This window comes from Phocoena phocoena, chromosome 2, assembly GCF_963924675.1.
Source record: "Phocoena phocoena chromosome 2, mPhoPho1.1, whole genome shotgun sequence".
Classification (NCBI taxonomy): Eukaryota; Metazoa; Chordata; class Mammalia; order Artiodactyla; family Phocoenidae; genus Phocoena; species Phocoena phocoena.
Genome location: NC_089220.1, coordinates 27,704,060 through 27,721,828, shown reverse-complemented (window position 1 = coordinate 27,721,828; position 17,769 = coordinate 27,704,060). Strand labels below are relative to the sequence as shown.

General features: G+C 52.7%; 1 protein-coding gene across 1 annotated transcript in view; it reads right to left on the bottom strand.

Moving 5' to 3' along the window:
* LTBP2 (latent transforming growth factor beta binding protein 2) overlaps positions 1-17,769 on the bottom strand; it is a 96,006-nt gene that overhangs the window by 24,718 nt on the left and 53,519 nt on the right. Inside the window, exons 10-15 of the mRNA XM_065871400.1 lie at positions 8,111-8,185; positions 5,044-5,166; positions 3,250-3,414; positions 2,778-2,993; positions 1,641-1,660; positions 401-440 (exon numbers count right to left, since the gene is read on the bottom strand). Coding sequence (XP_065727472.1) covers positions 401-440; positions 1,641-1,660; positions 2,778-2,993; positions 3,250-3,414; positions 5,044-5,166; positions 8,111-8,185 — 639 coding nt within the window. The remainder of the gene's footprint in view (positions 1-400; positions 441-1,640; positions 1,661-2,777; positions 2,994-3,249; positions 3,415-5,043; positions 5,167-8,110; positions 8,186-17,769) is intronic.

The following is a 17,769-nucleotide window of genomic DNA, read 5'->3' as shown; positions in this document are numbered from 1 at the left end:
GCCCTGTCCCCAGCCCCAGGGACCGGCAAGCTGGGCTCTGTGGAGCTCTAACCATTTCTTGAGGGAAGACAGGCTGGGGGCAGGGCTCTGGGAACCTGACCCGCCCCTGCTTCAGCCAGCCCTTCCTCTTTGGTCTTGTTTATTTGCTGAACAGCACCATGAAGGGCAGAAAGAGTGCTGTGGCTGCGGAGGTATCTGTAAGGCATCGCGGTGCCTTTCACGGACCTATAACACCTTCGGCATACAGAGCTCCCAGGGGAACTGATCACACATCTCATCACCCACAACCTCAGCTGACTTGAGCCTGTGCACCAGCTCCCGGGTACTATCTCCACTCCTAGATTAAGGTCTCTCCTTCCCTCCCTTTGTTTGCTGGGCGCCACTAGGAGGAGGCACTCACCTGGGACCCAGGCAGATAGCTGGGTAACATTGGTTGTGACCTGCACAGAAACGGGAGGAGGTCACTGTTGGCTTCCCTGTCACCCCCATGATGTGCTTCCTTCCTCCACACTCACCCCTGCCTCCAGGCTCCCCGTCCAACTAACTCCCTCGTTCAGTCTTTCATTCATTCCAGGTGTTGATGAGTTCTTGCTACACCCTGGCATTCTGCCAGGCACTTTATGTCTACTGTCTTAATGAATCTTCTCAACTATCCCCTGGTAGAAGGCTGTGATGATCAAATGAGCCGATGTATGTAATGGGCCAGCTCAGTGTTATAGCAGCAAGTATTCCATCAGTGCTATGATCTCCACATCTCAGACAGCAACAGAAGCTTTAGAGGTTAACCAGTCTACCGAGGGTCACAGGGCCAGTGTGGTGAAGCTGGGACCCCAGGCCACACCTGGTGTCCCTCACCATAGCCCATGGACAGAGGTAGATGAGCTGTGGGGAGCAGGGGAAAGAAAAATGGGCAGGGGATGGCAGAGGGCCAGGAGCATGGCTGGGGCTGGGAGGACACGGAAGAACTTTGGTCTGGGAGAGAAGAAGCTCCCTGGGGAAACAATATTTGCAGAGAGTCAGGGATGCAGCTTGGAGGGGCCAAGGGATAGGGTAGGGATTGGCAGACTGATGAGGGAAGAAGCAGCTTCACTCTTCTGGAATGTTTTTCTAGGAGGATACTCAGTTCTTTACAGGGAAATCCTGGGCTCAGGAGAGGGGGTGGGCTCCCCCTTTCTCAATGAAGTGGTTTGAGGCTATTCACAGCTCTGCTTCTACTTCCCCACGAGCCACTCACAGAGGAGACCTGAGACCTTAAGCAAGTCAGGCTCAGAAAGTGCTGAATCCGGAATTAATCTGGAACCAGTTCTAGACCTCACTGCTGTGATGAAAGCCTGAGTGACAGCCAGGACTAACAGGACACGTTCCTGCTTCCTTTCTGAACGGGGCCCCAGAGCTTCCCGAATGAGAGTACTTGCACAGCAGCTGCTGGAAAAACAGGAGCTGTTGTTATTACTTCCTTTAGGGTAAAACTGGGTCTTTGGATCAACTCTCCCACCACGGCTTCTCTGCAAGTAAAGTCCTACATACACTCCATCTTTCTCCCCTCCCTCCCTCACGGGACGCTGCCCTGCGGCCTCAGTGCTACCAGGTCCTGCTCTCTGCCACCCTTGCGTGACTTGCTGGTGGGAGGACTCACTTACCTGGCCAGCCTGAGAGTCACCTGGGAAGGAAAGGTGAGAGCGTGAGCTCAGGGAGGAGAGTCTGGCTGCCTTCTCCCTCCCACCCATGGCCAGGGTTGGTTCAGTCCGTGACCTCCTGACCTCGTCCCCCGCAGGCTCAGTGGTAGAGAGAGCCCAGACTCTTCTTACCTGCCTCTGCCCCTGCCACCCTTCTGGCACTGGCCAGCCCAGATCCCAGAATCCCAGGTCTGGAAGGCCTACAAAGTGGTCAGTTGGTGAGAGGAAACCTCCGGGGCTCCTTTGATGCCCCCGGTGACAGGAGTCCCACCCGCTCCGGGCCAGTCCACCCCATGGGTGGACTGCCACCCCATCCTCGCTGTAACCCTCCTTGCACTGCCACCTCCTTCCTCCTGACCACATCGGGTCACTCCGCCCCTGCCCCAGGCTACAGGCCAGGGCAACAGTTCTAGGAAGGGGAGGAGTTGCTCCTGGCCTGGCCAGTGTCTGGTTACCATGATGACTGGGGCTCTGCCTGACTTCCGTGTCTGTCTGTTCCCAATTCCTGGAGCACTTTGGCCATCACTTAGTTCCCCTGGTCCTCATATGTCCTTGGCCCCCTGCCCCCTGTGCTACCAGTAACCTGGGCTTGCCTTCTGCGTGGTTGCCCAGGGCACCTGCCAGGGGTGCCTCGAGCCCAGTCTCTTTCCAGCCCCACGCCTCCTGGGCCCAAGGCGATTGAGCTGGAGCCAGTGCTCTGACTCTAAGGCCATGGGAGGGGATCTAAAGCCCCCAGATTCCCCAGGATCCACCTGCCAACTCTTCAGGCTTGGCAGCAAGCACCAGCCCCAGAAGCTGCATGGCCGGGGGCAAGGGATGGAAAGGCCTGGTCAGCTGGAGTGGAGGATGCGGCGGACCTCTCCCACCCCCACCAGCAGCTCCCTGGAACATGGGTACCTCTTGACCCTATATAGGAGAAAGAGGAGGTGAGGCCATGTCATCAGGCCAGGCCATGAGAGCACGTTCCCAGGGCTGTGCTGCTGCTCTGAACTCCTTTTTCTAATGCCCCAGAGATGGACTGCCATGGGTCCAGTGGCTCTTTGAGGTGCTGTAACCCGAGGGGAGGGGGAATCTCTCAGGCATCTTCCCCAACCCAGATACCTTTGTCAGGGATGGTCCCGGCCTCCAGCCAGGTGCCGGTGGCCTCCCGGAGTGGCTGCCTCTCTGCTGGTCTGGGCAGGGTCCCATTGCTCTTCTGCCCCTGTTGCCTCGAGGGCCTGGTCAGTTCCTCCTCCTCGGCTTTCCTCATGGACAGACGGATGTCTGAGCTTGAGTAGGTGTAGCCGTGGCCGGCAGGGCAGATCTCCTTGAAGGCCTCTGCAAGTTCAACAGTCAGAGGACAAGCTGAGGGATGCTGCTCCCGCAGGAACCCAGCGCCCTCCTTTTCCTGCCTTTTGAGGGACAGGGCAATTGTAGCGGCAAGGAGGGAGGGGCCCCAGGTTGGGTTAAGGAGTTGAACAGGAAGGAAAATTAAGAGTCTTCTGGCCTGACGTTAGGTCAGGTAGGGGAAACTGGCCAATGGCTTGGAGGAAGCCCTTCGGTGGCTGGGGCTGAGATGGGGACAGAGGGTTACCTGTGCCAGGCAGGGGGCACTTCTCACACTTGCCGCCCCAGGCTTTGCCCACTCGGCTGCAGCAGCATATCTGCTTGGTGATCTGCTGGGCCAAAGGCAGGGTGCAGGTGCCGGGCCCCAGCAACCGGTAGCACAGCCCCTGCTGCATGGAGATGGCCTTGTCCGCTGCAATAGACACGGCAGGTGGGGATGGGCAGGTGGCCAGCGGGAGGGGAAAGGCAGTGGGTGGAGGAGTGACTGGCCACATGTGTTCAGATTGGCTTGGCCTGCATCTCAATGTAGAATTTGGGGCCCTGAAAATGCTCACAAAACATTTGGAAGAGTAGCTGCAGGAATGCTTTTAGCACCTCCTCATGTTATCTGTTTGAGGCGACCCTTGACTCTCACCCTCATGCGGAGAAGCTAAGAGCAGGAAATGTGGATGTCTCTGCTTGTCTCCAGATTCTGAGTCTATACGTGTTTACAAAAGCCCATCCTGGGGAGCACGAGGGAGGAGCAGTGTGCTCTGAGGGCCACAGTCTCCCTGGGGAGATGAGACGAGGTGAGAACCACAGGCCTGATGGGGAGCTTTGGGGACCAGGCCCTGTCTTGGTCGTCTTTGCAGCCCAGACACTCTGGACAATGTCTGGTGCATGTAGATACTCAGTAAATGCTCGCTAGATTGATGGCTGGCTGGCTGGATCCATGAATCAAAATCCCATGGACTGCAGTGAATGTGAGCCACGCTGGGTTTAGAAAATAACACCACCAAGGGCCATCTCTGCCTCCCTGCATGAAGGGTCTCTTTCCAGAACTAATAAATAAGTCATCATGAACTCTTCCTGAGAGTGGCCAGCTGGGTTCTCCCCATTCTGGGTTCCCTCGTTCTCTGCTGTCCCTTTAAGGCTCTTTCTTACTACCTCCTTGCCCTGGCGATGCTGGGTCCAGTCTTTCCCTCACATGGGTGCTCCCTCTGGGTGGTGCTGGAGTCTGTTCATCTTGTGGCCTCCCCAGACCCAGTACCTGGCGGTTCACAAACAGAGGGCTTGGCCGGCCACAGGGAACTCTGCTGCGCCTTGGGTGGCCCACCTGACCTGGGTCGCTACTTTGCAGAGGCCAGTCGGGACTGGTTTTATTCAGTACTGGTCAGGCCTCCCTGGTCTGGCTGTGCCGTCAGCTCTGCCATGGGGAGTGGCGGGTGGAGGGAGGCACTGCCAGCCTGGGCCTCTCCCAGCTGGAAACCACAGAGGTCACTGGAAACAGCGGCCTGGGTGTTCACACATGCACACACATGGACACGATGCTGATACGACTAGTGACACGTACGCGCTCACGGACACACGGGGACCGCAGGATTACGGAAAGGCCCCGGGGCCGGCAGCAGTGCTGCTCCTGCTATGGGCAGGCTCCTTAAGAAAGGTCTGCAGTGAAAGGACCAGGCTTCTAAGCTCAGGCACTGGAAGAGGCAGCCACAGCTCAGCCAGACATCACAGCAGGGGCGACACACATCCTCCCCAAGCAGATGAGGCAACAGATGGGACAGTAATGATGAGAGAAAAAACAGAGGAGGTAGAAAATCCCAAACTGCAAAGCCCTCAAAGAAATACATAAAGAAAACAGAGAAGCAGTGACTGTCTCCGTCCCAGCAGGATGAGGGATCAGGTTTGGTGCTTGGGGCCCAGTTCCAGGTGGAGGAGCAGCCCCTGGACTCTGCGATAGGGTCTAGGGGCACTTCTGCTCTCAGTCTGGCCCGTGGACCTTGAGAGTCCCATCTGGCCTCTCAGCGTCCCCACCCTGGGTCCCGCCTGCACTCACACACACAACGACTCCTGGATGGATCCAGCAGGAGGCCGGGTCTGCAGGTGCACAGGTAGCTGCCCCTGGTGTTCACGCAATCCGAGTCCTCGCACAGGCCCAAGGTCAGGCACTCGTTGATATCTGCAGGGTTGGCGGAGATGACCAAGTGACCCCCGACCCAGGCCTGATGGAGGGGAGGGGTCGGGGCAGAGTTCTCCTATGATTCTCCAAATAGAAGGACAGCAATAAGAGAGCTGCCGTTTACTAAGTGTGATCCCTCTCTCTGGGCCTCAGTTTCTCATTTGTAAAGTGGGGATAATAATAGTAACGATGATGTAGTCCTGTTAGGGGGATAAAATGAGATAAAAATTGTGAATCGCTGGGTCTAGGAAATGGTAATAATGGTCATAATATTAAGAGCTAATGTTTATTGAGTGCCTCGTGCCAGGTAGTATGCCAGGTGGATTGCATAAGATACCTTATTTAATTCTCACAGTTTTATCAAGTAGGTCCACACGGCCTCATTTTATAAGTGAGGAAACTGAGGCTCCAGGAGTAACTTGCCCAAAGTCACTCAACTAGTAAGCGGCATCCTGGGACGTAACAGGGGGAGTAGATGAGGGCAAAGTTTGAGTTGGAGGGTGGAGAACAGGCTGCCCAGTCCCTCCTATTCAGTCTTCCTTGAGAGACCCTGAAGCATCTCTGCGGGACCCAAGATCCAGGGACCATGTCCACAGTGAGAAGCTGCAGGATGGAGGGGCCCCGGCAAGGACGAGGAGGCGGGAGGAGGGAGGCGGGTGCTGGGAGGTGGAGCAGAGGTTTAGGAGGACAGGGGAAATCACAGTGCTCACACTCTGAGCTCCAAGAAGTCAGGGGCCCTCTTAGCAATGGCACCTTTGCTGATGATGGTGAGCATGGAAGATCTGTGATGGCCGCCCACCTCCAGTGCCAGGAGATGACACATGGCAGCCCAGTGTCATCAGGGCTGCCTGCTCATTCACAGGCTTTGGGGAAATTGGCACTGGGTACAGGAATAAAGGGGCTGAGGGATGACTCAGCTTGGGCACCAAGGGGACCTACTGCTTAGCAGGACGTTCTATTGGGAGGGAGAGCTGGGAAGGGGAACTGATCCGTTTGCCTCCAGTCTATGGCCAGAGTGATGTCTAAACACAAATCTGACTTGCCTCATGTCTGCTTGAGAAGCTTCTGGGCTCCCCCTCACCTCCTACAGGGAGCTTCTAAACCCTCACCTGGTATCCAATGCCCTCCACCATTTTCCAAAAGCCTGTGGGTGGGCCGGTGGCTCTGATGAGACCCTGGGATGCGCTTCTTATCTCCTGTGGGTGCACTGGCTGTACTCCAGCCAGCCCAAACTGCTCCTTTGCTCATACTCATACCTCGGCCTGGAATGCCCGCATCCCCTTCTAGCTGGCCAACTCCATTCATTTTTTAAGTCTAGGTCAGGTATCACCTGAAACCTTCCCTGATCCTCCAGTCTGGGAAGGGGCCCCACCATAGGATCCCATAGCACCCAGTGCCTCTTTCTCTCGAGAGCACTTCTCTCACAGTGTGTAATTGTTAAGGCATCTGTCTTCACCTGGGGCAGCGGCTGTGTCTCATCCATCACTGTGAACTAACACCTAGCACAGTGTATGCAGATCATAGCAATACCCCAAAATTAGCCTGTGGAAGTAGGAGAGAAGGATGGAGAGAGGAGGGATGGTGCCTGCAGGTGCAGAGATGAGCGGGTCCCATCCCAGACAGGGAGACCACAGCCACAGACATGGGAAGGGGGAGGTTTCAGGGGCAGGGCCTCCTGGGGAGGGCACCTTGGCATCCTGAATCCTGTGGGCTTGGTGGAGGAAGGACAGAGAGCACATTCGAGATCCTGGGAATAACTTTAACACTGCAGACTAGGAAACCTGCCAGGCGGAGAGGACGCTGAGGACAGTTTAGATATGAGCAGCCCCATCGCACTCTCTAAGGGCAAAAATACCGACTTCTCCCCACACCCACTGTCCGTGAGGTCCTTGCCTCTTTGCCCTGGAGGGAGGCTAAGCCTGGGCTCGGCTGGGTCAGAGGTCTTCCCTTTTGCCGGGTCCAAGCACCTGTTCTTATCCATGGGCCAGAAATCCCCACAGGCAGATAGCTCAGCCGCCCCAGACTCCTCTTTCCTGAAGCCTCCACGGGGAGGGGACCTAGGAGACCATCTGGGTCAACCCCGTCTCTAACCTAGCTTCAAGCAAAGTGAACTGTACAGACAGTGATTTGTCCAGTTCCCAAAGCTCTCCAAAGGGGCAGCTGCCTCAACCCCAGGAGCCTCCCACTGGCCGGAAGGCCCAGCTCATATCTCACCTATTGCCAGGTCCACAGCCAACAAGGGCTCCCTGCTCAGAGCCATGGCTGAGCTCCCCCCTGCCCGCTCTTCTGTCCTGAGGTGTCCCTGGGCCTTGCCCCTCTGGGGGCCTCTAATGCAGAGCACCTGGGCCTCAGCTGGCCTTACAGAGCCTACCAGCCAGGCCAGCAAGGCCAAGGACTGTGCTTTATGGTCCCCCTCCCCCACTCCCCCTCCATCCCCTTCACCTGTGCCCTCCCCGCTCCCGGCTGCGAGAAGGAGGCCTGAGCAGCTGAGGTGCTTTGCTGGGAAGAGTCCATAGTGGTCCCCACCAACTCAGGCTGACTTGACCTCCCACCCTGGAGTTAAAAGTCTTCCCATTCCAGGGAGAGCAGCCCAGGAGGCGAGTGGATGTGCGGGGACCGTGGAGCACCTTGAGATACAGCACAACACAGCCCTACAGAGTCACACACCCAGATCTGGGTGGGGGTGGGTAGAGATGGGGAGGAGGGGAGGGCTTGGCTCCCAGGCACTTTCTCAGCTGCCCCATCGCTATCCTCTGACTTCCTTGGGCCCCTGGAAGCAGCAGCCCCCATAGCTCCCCCAAGCCGGGGCTTAGAGCTGCCCAGTGGGGACCACTCAGACAGTGGCGGCTGCTCCTTCTATCTGGGGATGTGGGTGTCTTCCCGCATCATCAAGCCTCTGTTATTTCTTTTCCCCAATCCCAGCCCTGTCCCTGGTTATTCTTACCTTGGCAGTGAGTGAGGTTCAGTCTCTTGTACCCCTGGGGACACTCCAACTGGCCATTTTCAATCACTGGGGAGGCTAAGGATTGAAGATACAGACAGGTTTCACTGGAGGGCCCTTGGGCTCCTCTGTCACCCATGCTGGGAAGTGGGGTGCAGTCTGGATGTCCAGCCCACTCTGCAGCTGTGAGGCCCCATCCCCCCAAGCCATTGCCCTGGGTAGCTGCACCTCCTTAGCTGAAATCCCTTCCCTGGCTCTCACCAGGCTACTCTCAGCCCACCTTGCTATTACTAAAAATGATACCTAGTGACTATATATCTTGTATATATAGTTATAATAATATAGTCATATAGTTATTAGATACAGTATATATTATATGATATCAATGTTATACAATATAACATGTGATTGAACAAACTTGTGTGTTTTTTTTTTTTTTACTTTTTGTTTTTGAAGTAATTATGGATTTGCAGGAAGTTGCAAAATATAGTACGGTGAGGTCCTGTGCATCCATCACCCACTTTCTCCCAATGGCTGCATCTTACACAACTCTAGTTGTTTTGTTAGCTTTTAAACATCTGAATATGACAATTCACAGTCTGGTTCTAAGTTCAGTTTATTCTGATACTTGGTTTGAATGCCACCCTAGCTGACAAAGCCCCCCGATCCTGGAAGAAGCTCGCCATCGATTGCACTTATAAATCCATGATATCCATTCACTCACATTCACCAACCACGGGATGTTGTTGTTGAAATTTGGTTAGTAATTTTCACGTTCCCTGAGGTCAGTTAGTTGTTTTTACAAAGTCAAAAAGAGTTAGAATATCCCAGTTCTTGAGTTTTTCAAGTATGCAAGTGGAGAGGATTTATAGCAGCAAATTACAGGATGATGGCATTTTTTCCAAACATTCATTTTCAAAAGGCTCTGTCCCACCACAACTTCCTTGAAAAGCAGCCCCGCTTAAAGTTTATAACAAAACTGGGCAGTGGTCTGAGTCCAGACGGGCCAATAAGGCAATAACTGTCAGTATTTTGGTGCTGATATATGTCCTATCTTGATTTCACACCATTCCTCTTACTTTAAAGAGAGAGAGAGAGAGAGAGAAAGTGTGCTTAAAAACAAAAACAAAGAAACAAAAACAACTGACATTCAGTAAAAACAGGGAAAACATCTCCACTACCTTGGAGGGTCAGACTCGTATGTCAACCTCCAAAGAAGTGCTTTGAAGGTGTTTTTTTTTTGAAGATGTTTTTTCTTGAAAAGGGCTAGCAGGTAGTATACTATTGACAGCTGCCTGTGATCACAGAAAAAGGCAGGAAATGTGGAACACCCATCTTTTTGTTTAAAAAAAATGAAGAAGGACTGCTTTTTCAGTTTGATGATTCCTTTGCCAAGACATAGCCAGTAATTCTCAAGGGGCACAGGCATTTCCACAGACACTATTCCAGGATGAAGCTCCGTAAAGATACCTTTAGACTTTAAAGATCTTGTTTTATGAAGTTAACCGCATGATGACTTCCTGTGACAGCTTGTCTTCTCCCAGCTTTGACTTCTTTGTGGCAATACCTTGCCTATGAAGGGTACGGGGAGGGGACTTTCCAGTTAGCATTCCCCAACTCCATTGCCTTGCTGGTCCTAACATCAGCCGCTGTACTTATAGAGTTATTGGGTAAACCTTATTTTTATTCAAGAAGTCATTTACTGTGGAGAATGTAGGTCTTCTATCTTCTAAACAGGTTCAACCTTTAGTGGCTTATGCAATAGACAGTTCTTCATATATTTTATTGCTGAAATAGATTCTTGCAAATACCAAGAGACATGTTAATAATACCTATACCTTCATCCAGTTATACAGCAAAATGTGAGTGTCTCAGTGTTTTAAAATGTTTTCTTTTTTTTTTGAACATTTATTTGTTTATTTATTTGGCTGCATCGGGTCTTAGTTGGGGCACATGGGATCTTTGTTGCCACGTGTGAGATATTCGTTGTGGCATGCAGGATCTTTAGTTGTGGCATTCATGCGGGATCCAGTTCCCTGACCAGGGATCGAACCTGGGCCCCTTGCATTGGAAGCGGAGTCTTAGCCACCGGACTGCCAGGGAAGTTTCTAAAATGTTTTTCTAATCAAGATAGCTTTTACTCTGTCATTAGCTGTTATCTCTGGGCACATTATACACTGAAGGCAAAGTCTGGTATTAACAATAGTAGATATAAGCTGTATTTTTTTTTTTAAGCTGTATTTTATATAGACTTCTTGATCATTTGGCTCCTGGGGTCCATTTTGGGTCCCATCTGAGAGGTCATCATTATTTTTACCTTGGAATATGGCCGATTACGTGTCAGAGGAGAAGTGTCAGCATTGCATTTTTAAAGGATCGCTTAGGATTATTCATATTATTTTATTTATTTATTTTTTAAAAGAGGATTTTAAAATAATTAATTAATTAATTTTTGGCTGCGTCGGGTCTTCGTTGCTGCGTGCGGACCTTCTTTAGTTGTGGCGAGCGGGGTGACTCTTTGTTGCGGTGTGCGGGCTTCTCACTGCGGCGGCTTCTCTTGTTGTGGAGCACAGGTTCCAGGCGCGCAGCCTCAGTAGTTGTGGCTTGCTGGCTCTAGAGCACAGGTTCCAGAGTTGTGGCGCACGGGCTTAGTTGCTCCGCGGCATGTGGGATCTTCCCGGACCAGGGCTCGAACTTATGTCCCCTGCATTGGCAGGCGGATTCTTAACAACTGAGCCACCAGGGAAGCCCCTCATTTTTTAAATCCTGTTTCTCTGCAAGAATTTTTTAGAGTCATTTCTCCACTTGGTGAGGGCTGCTTTATTTAAAACTAGACAACCTAACTGAAAAACCCCACAAACAGGGCATTGTCGTGCATTACATGTTGTGATACCAAAGACAGACATGAGGAGGTGCCGTGTTTCCCTGGAAGCCCCACACTTCCCTGAGGACACTTGCAACAGTCTGACATAGAGATCAAGTGAGGACGTAAATTAGTAAAGCTTCATTTTTTTTTTAAGATTAAAGAACTGTAAATTGAAGTTGTAATTTTTTCTTTTTTGCCACAGATGGTATTCCCCAGGGTTTGCATGTTCTTCCACATGGGAACTAGGCTTCAGCCTAAAAGGCCGCTGTGTGGCGATAAGTGAGTATTCTGAAAATGCTGACATTGAGAAAAAGGATGGGGTGAGGCCGGGAAATGTGAGCGCCTGGCCCGGGGCCTGGTGGCATGAACTGAAGATGGGGAGGAAGAAAGAAAGAGGGGAAGTTGTTTGGAGAAACTCAGAAAGCAAGCAGATTAGATGCAGGCGCAGAAGGTGGGAAGGAATATCTTGAGGCTGATGCCAGGGGCCTGGAGAACTGAGACAAGGGGACATCTGGACAGGGCTTTGGAGGCCTGAGGCCTTTGGTGCATATTGTCCTGTCTGTTTCTCCTGTCTGTTTCCTGTTTGTTTCACAGGTTAGGAAGGAAGGTGAAGCTCAGAGGGGGCCTAGTCGGGGTTGCAACCAAGCTTCTGGCTGCCAAGGGCACATCCCTCCTACAGCCAGAGAGGAAGGGAGGGGGGAGCCAGGAGGCCAGGGCAGCAAGGTGGTACCAGGAGGGAGGAGGTAGGCAGAAGGACCTTGCTTCTTTACAGAGCAGGAGAGGGGTGGCAGAGAGCTGGGATCACAGTAAGGCTGGGCACCAGCTGTGGCACCTGCAGGGTACCCCGAGAAGCTGAGCAATGCGTGAACTAAGAGGAGTGGGGCTCATCCGTTAGTCTGGAAACATGCGCTTTTTCTAGAAAGTGATTTCCTCCTGAGAGGACTCTGCCTTCTCACTGGCCTGAAGAGAAACTGTCGGCTGGACAGCCCTTGGTGAGGGCAGACTTCTAGAGAGAAAGAAGTGTCAAAACCAGCGTTCCTCGTGAGACACCCATTTTTGCCAGCACCCTGCACCCTACCCACCCCGAACCAGGGCCCTCAGCCCCCTTCCTCAAACCTCACAGAGGCCTCCTATAGGGCGCTGGATCCCAGCTTCTGTAAGACCAAGTGCAGCAGCCAATCCAGAAAAATCTGCTTATATATCTTTGGGGGAAAGAAAGTCGAAGTTGAGATGAGCACATGGAAGGGAGAAACCTTGGCTTGGGGTGAGAATTCAGCACTCACCCACGGCTCTGAGTGAGATTTCGGCAGTGATGGGAGAGGGCGGGTATCACCAGGCGCACCTCCCGAGTGCTCCCAGCACACGTAGGCCTTCCCTTGCTGTAATGCTTAATGGACTGTGCTGTGGCTGCCGGTTTGCTTGTCCATCTCCCCTGCTAGTACATAAGCTCTGTGAGGACAGGGACCTTGCCTTCTTTGTCATTGCTATGTCTCTGGAGTCAAGCACAGCACACGGAACAGTATAGGCAATCAAAATGGAATGAGTAATAATAGCAGACACTAAAATAGCTCATACTGTGGGCTAGGTCCTATTATAAAAGCTTTACAGGTAATAACTTATCTAATCCTCATAACAGGCCTTGGAGATACTAATATTATCCCCATTTTACAGATGAGCAAACTGAGGTACAGAGAGGTTAGGAAACATGCCCAAGGTCACCCAGCTGATGGATTGAGCTGGGATTATGCATCTGCTTCCAGAGCATAAATTCTGAACTATTCCCCTCTACTGCCTACAAATAAATACATGAATGAACGAATTCATGATGAGCCTTAGGAGTTGTCTAGGCCAAGAATCTTAGGGTCCAGAGGCCACAGGGAGATGCCTGCCCAGCAGGAAGCATATGACCCTTCCTGAGAAGTCCTCCTCTCCCTTTTTTAAAACAAGGGATCAGGAGAGTGAGTGGCGAAAAAAAGGCAGGGACACCCAGAAGGAGGTCAGAAGAAGTAATCAGATGCTGGGCAGATGCTCCGTAATGTGTACAACCAAAGCGTCATGTAGAATCGGTAAAGGAAATAGTGAAGAACATGGCCTCCCATGGCCCCTCAGCCAGATCAAGGATAAGTCAAGAGTAGAGAGCAGAGGACTTGTGGATCTGGAAAAAGAGAGTGGCTGATCTGGGATTCCTGTGGGTGCTTCAGAGAGGCTCTTTTGGGAAGTGGTCTTGCAGCTTTTGGACTTTGACCTGAGAAGCCAAAACAGCTGCTGAGGGGTCAGCTGGATTCAACCTCAACTCCAAGGAGTCTGAACATCACCAAGTGCCTGTGAAGCACATAGGGCAGACATGCATGACTTTCCTGGTCAGGAAACCTGGGCCGTGCGGGCCTGGAACTCAGGTCTTCTGGCCCCGGACCCCAGCCCTGTCCACTCACTGCTGCACCCTGGTTGTTCACAGATGGGGAAGGAAGCAGAGGGTCCCCTGGCTGCAGGCTGCCCCCACCCTGCGGATTCTCACCCTTGGCTGCTGGAATTCCCAAGGAGGCCTCAACGAGAGCAAACTGATTGCTGGAGACAGTTTTGGCCCTGACTCCGAGACAGAGCTCGGGGAGGAGACGGTGGAGCCATATGTCTGGCCACAGGGCTGTTTACAAGCCATGCTGATCTCAATCTGTGATGACAGATGGCTGCAGCAGGGAGATGTGGAGGGTCCCTTGCCACACACCCTTCTGCCCAGAGAACAGATACACACACAGACACACAGACACACACACACACACACTGGACAAGGCTAAGTTTGATGCACAGGGGCACGTGAGCAGGCTGGAGCTGAACCCTTGATCTGTAGACTTTAGGTGGGTAAGCTGGATAGAAACTTTGACTCCCCGGGAGCAGTGGAAAGAGTGTGGGTGCTGGGGCAGCGAGACTAGCGTCTAATTCCTGGCTCCACTCTGACTAGCCGTGTGACCTGGGCACATTTCTTATCCTCCTTCGGTCTTAGATCTTTCACCTGTAGAAGTGGGGACAGAAACTCAGTTCGTGGGTTGTTGTGAGGATTAACTGGTTGTTTACTGAAACAACCAATGTCAGACTGAAGCTAGCATAATGATAATGCCTGGCACAGTACCTGTAGGTATTCCTCAAGCCTCCCTCCCTCCCTTCCTTCCTTCCTATCTCCCTCCCTCCCTCCCTTCCTTCCTTTCTCCCTCCCTCCTTCTCTCCCTCCCTCCCTCTCTCCCTCCCTTCCTTCCTTCCTTTCTCCCTCCCTCCCTCCCTCCCTCCCCCCCTTCCTTCCTTCTTTCCTTCCCGAAACACAGTTTCGAGGAAAGCAAGGTGGCCTGCTGCCCCTCACTGGCTGGAGACACTTGGGCAAGTTACTCTCTGAGCCTTGGCTTTCTTATCAGCAAGATGGGGATGACTTTTCCTTTCTCAGAGGGTCATTGTGAACACTAAACAGGCGTGCAAAACCCGGAGCGTGATGCGTGTCACATATTGGTAATTATAATAATGTCCATTATTCCAGATTTTCCTCCTTGGTGGAGTCCTAATGGATCCTGCAATGATTGTGGAAATGCCACCCAAAGACAGGCTCTGACTGCTTCCTCGGGAGGCTCCGGAGCCAGAGTGGGTGTCTTGGTCACCATGACCAGCGAGGTGGAGAGGGGTCTGGTCAGAGCCCTGGCTCAGACAGGCGCCGCTTCCGCCACCCTAACCCTATCCCTCCCAGGGCTCTCCAGGCCAGAGATGCCACGTGTCAGTGACACCCCTGCTAGGGTAGGGAGGGTGCTAACTGGAGCTGAGTCACAATTCCCAGGAGGCTTCGAGCCAAAGAATCACGGCTTTTATCAGCCCGACAATGGGAATTCTGAAAATCTCATTTCTTTAGGGCAGGAGACTGGGTGTCTGACCCAGAGTTACAGAGAACAGGAGCCCCACCCCGGCACAGCTGTTCCCCCAGCCGGGGTCCTCTAGCTCATTGAATGCCTAAGCCAAGAAGCAGAGGAAGGGGATTACAGAGCGATTGGAAGCAGGGCTCTGGGGTCACATAGACCTGGAGTTTCAGGCCCAATTTCTTCATCTGTAAAATGAAGATAGTAACACCCACCTAGAGATGTTGTTAAGAGGCAAGGAAATGAGAACGAACTTCGCGTGGTGCTCGGCGCGAATTACATCCTCTGAGTAAAGGGCTGCTAATGAGGACGTGATGAGAGTGTTGCTGCCATGACTCGCCCTAGGGCTCTCTGCTCCAGCCTCCTCAGACATCACCTTCACATGCCCACTCTCCTCGGGGCCTGGCATCACAGACCTACACCTGGAACACTCCTTGTGGGCAAGGGCCATGGCAAAACCCAGCCAAACCAAGGCTTTCCTTCTATTGAGAGTTTCAAATAAATGTTCGGATGTATATATAAACCTATATTCCCTCAAAAATCAATTTCCTTTCCACACACCTGTTCTTGGTAGGCATACTCCTCGTGGCAGGGAGTTCAGGACTTCTGGAAACATCCCATTATATTGCTGGGCAACTGCAGTTTTTAATAAGTTGTCCCTACTGCTCAGTTTCCAGTTGAGTTCTGCCTACTAGAAACACCCACATGTTGGCTTTTGCCCACGCCCTGAAACCACACGGAACAAGCCTGCCCACTCCCCCGCAACCCCCGGATGTTTCTTTCAACGCATCTCTGTTAATTCAGGCCTGCACTGCAGGTTGCTGCCCTGCCTGTCTGTTCAGTCCAATCTTCTGGCAGGATGTTGTCCTTCATGTATACGTGGAATACAGTCCTGGGATGCACCCTATTGACTGTAGAATCCTGGTCTAGCATCCTGAGTTGTATCGTCTTCAGGTTGCCCCAACGGCCCCCTCCCCAGAATGATTAGGGAGATCCTGGTCTCCTAAGAATCAGACACACTGTGCTTTGAATCCTAGCTCCCCTGTCCTAGCTGTGTGACCTTCGACGAGTTCCTCAGCCCTCTCTGAGCTACATTTTTCTCCTCCGTCAAATGGGGATAAAGATTCTTAGCTTGCCGCTGGTTGTGACAATGAAATGAGATCACGTAGGTGCAAAGCACGGCACAGTGGAAAACTTCAGTACCTGGCGGCTCTTGTTGTTTTTAAGAGGGAAAGACGCAGAATTTCTTGAAGGGGACGAACAAGAGAATCAGCTCTCCCTGGAGACACAGGGAGGGGCCTGGATTCTGGGGTGAACTCATCCTACGCCAGGCAGACGGAGAGATGGTCTCGTGGCAAACAGCCGGGGCCCACCACTGCGGGCCGCGCGCCGTGTGCCAGCCCAGCCTGCCCCAGCAAAGGGGCCTTGGGGTTGACACAGCCGGTGCCAAGCCAGATGGGGCAGCTGCCAACTTTCCAGTCAACCCAGATGTCTGTCTTTCTCGGATGAGAACTCAAAAATGTGGTCTCAGTCAAAGTGGCTTTTGAGAGCTGTGTGCTCTCCAGACCCTGCAGAAGCTGTGAGCTGCGACTTTTGGTACCTCCCCAGGGGTCAGAAGGATGTGGCTCAGGCCAGGTTCTGGCAGATCAGCTGCATCTGTCACTCAGAGTGAAGGGAGAAAGGTGGGGGGACCAGAGGCTGACCTAGATTGACTCTCTGAGCCGTTTCCCTAAGAAGGCACTGAGGAATTTTCTGGAAGAAAAGGGATTTGTCTGTGCCATGTAACTGAGACTTCAAGGCAGTCCTTTCCCATGTCAGAAATAGCAGCACTGCAGGGACCTTCTTCAACCGTCCTGTACAGCCTCAGAAGCCAAAGCTGATTTAGCGGAAGCCATGAAGTCACGTAGTTCCCCCCCGCCGCTGGCTCCATCACTCCCCTCACCCCCTGATTCTACTAGACCACCTTGTTGGGGATGACAGAGCCCTTCCCTGAGGGGCACAGCCTTATTTTATCAGAAGAGAAATAGAGGTTCAGAGGGGCATAGCCACCAGGGCTGAGAGTGTTCCGCAACTCAGGAGTATGCCTGTCTTGCCGACCATTCCCAAACCTACCCCAGCAGCTCGCCTTTTTTTCTAGAGTCTTGCACAGCAGCTTGCCTGTCTTGCCTACTTAAAGAAACATTCCCCACCCCGGCCCCAGGCCTGGGACTGGAGCTAGGTGTCTGGCACCCTGTCAACACAAACAAGGCTCCCCAGCATCTTGCCCCTTCTCTCTACAATGCCCAGCTGCGCTTTAATGCATTTTAAATGTTTACATTGCCCTTTGCAATTTCTTGCTCAGTGTGGGGAATGCCTAACATTCCAGGGTCTGCACCCTTGTGCCCAGCTTGCTGAGGTGTGCCGAACACAGTGAGGGGTGGTGCGAGCAGGGGACGGGGGGGGTGGGGGGGGGGGTGGGTGCTCAGCCTTGGGTGTGCTATGCTCCAGGAAATGTTCTCACTCTCTCGATCTCACCTGCCTGTGCAATTTCCTTGGGTTGTTAAGCTCTTTCCCATCTCTTTGGCCCTCTCTAATAATTCTATTTTTCTAAAATAAATAATTTATTTATTTAACTTTTGGCTGCATTGGGTCTTTGTAGCCGCGCGGGCTTTCTTTAGTTGTAGTGAGCAGGGCCTTCTCATTGCAGTGGCTTCCGTTGTTGTGGAGCACGGGCTGTAGGCACGCAGGCTCAGTAGTTGTGCCTCGTGGGCTCTAGAGTGCGGGCTCAGTAGTTGTGGCGCACGGGCTTAGTTGCTCCGTGGCATGTGGGATCTTCCCGGACCAGGGCATGAACCCGTGTCCCCTGCATCGGCAGGCAGACTCTCAACCACTGCGCCACCAGGAAAGCCCCCGAGTTGACTTTTGACAGG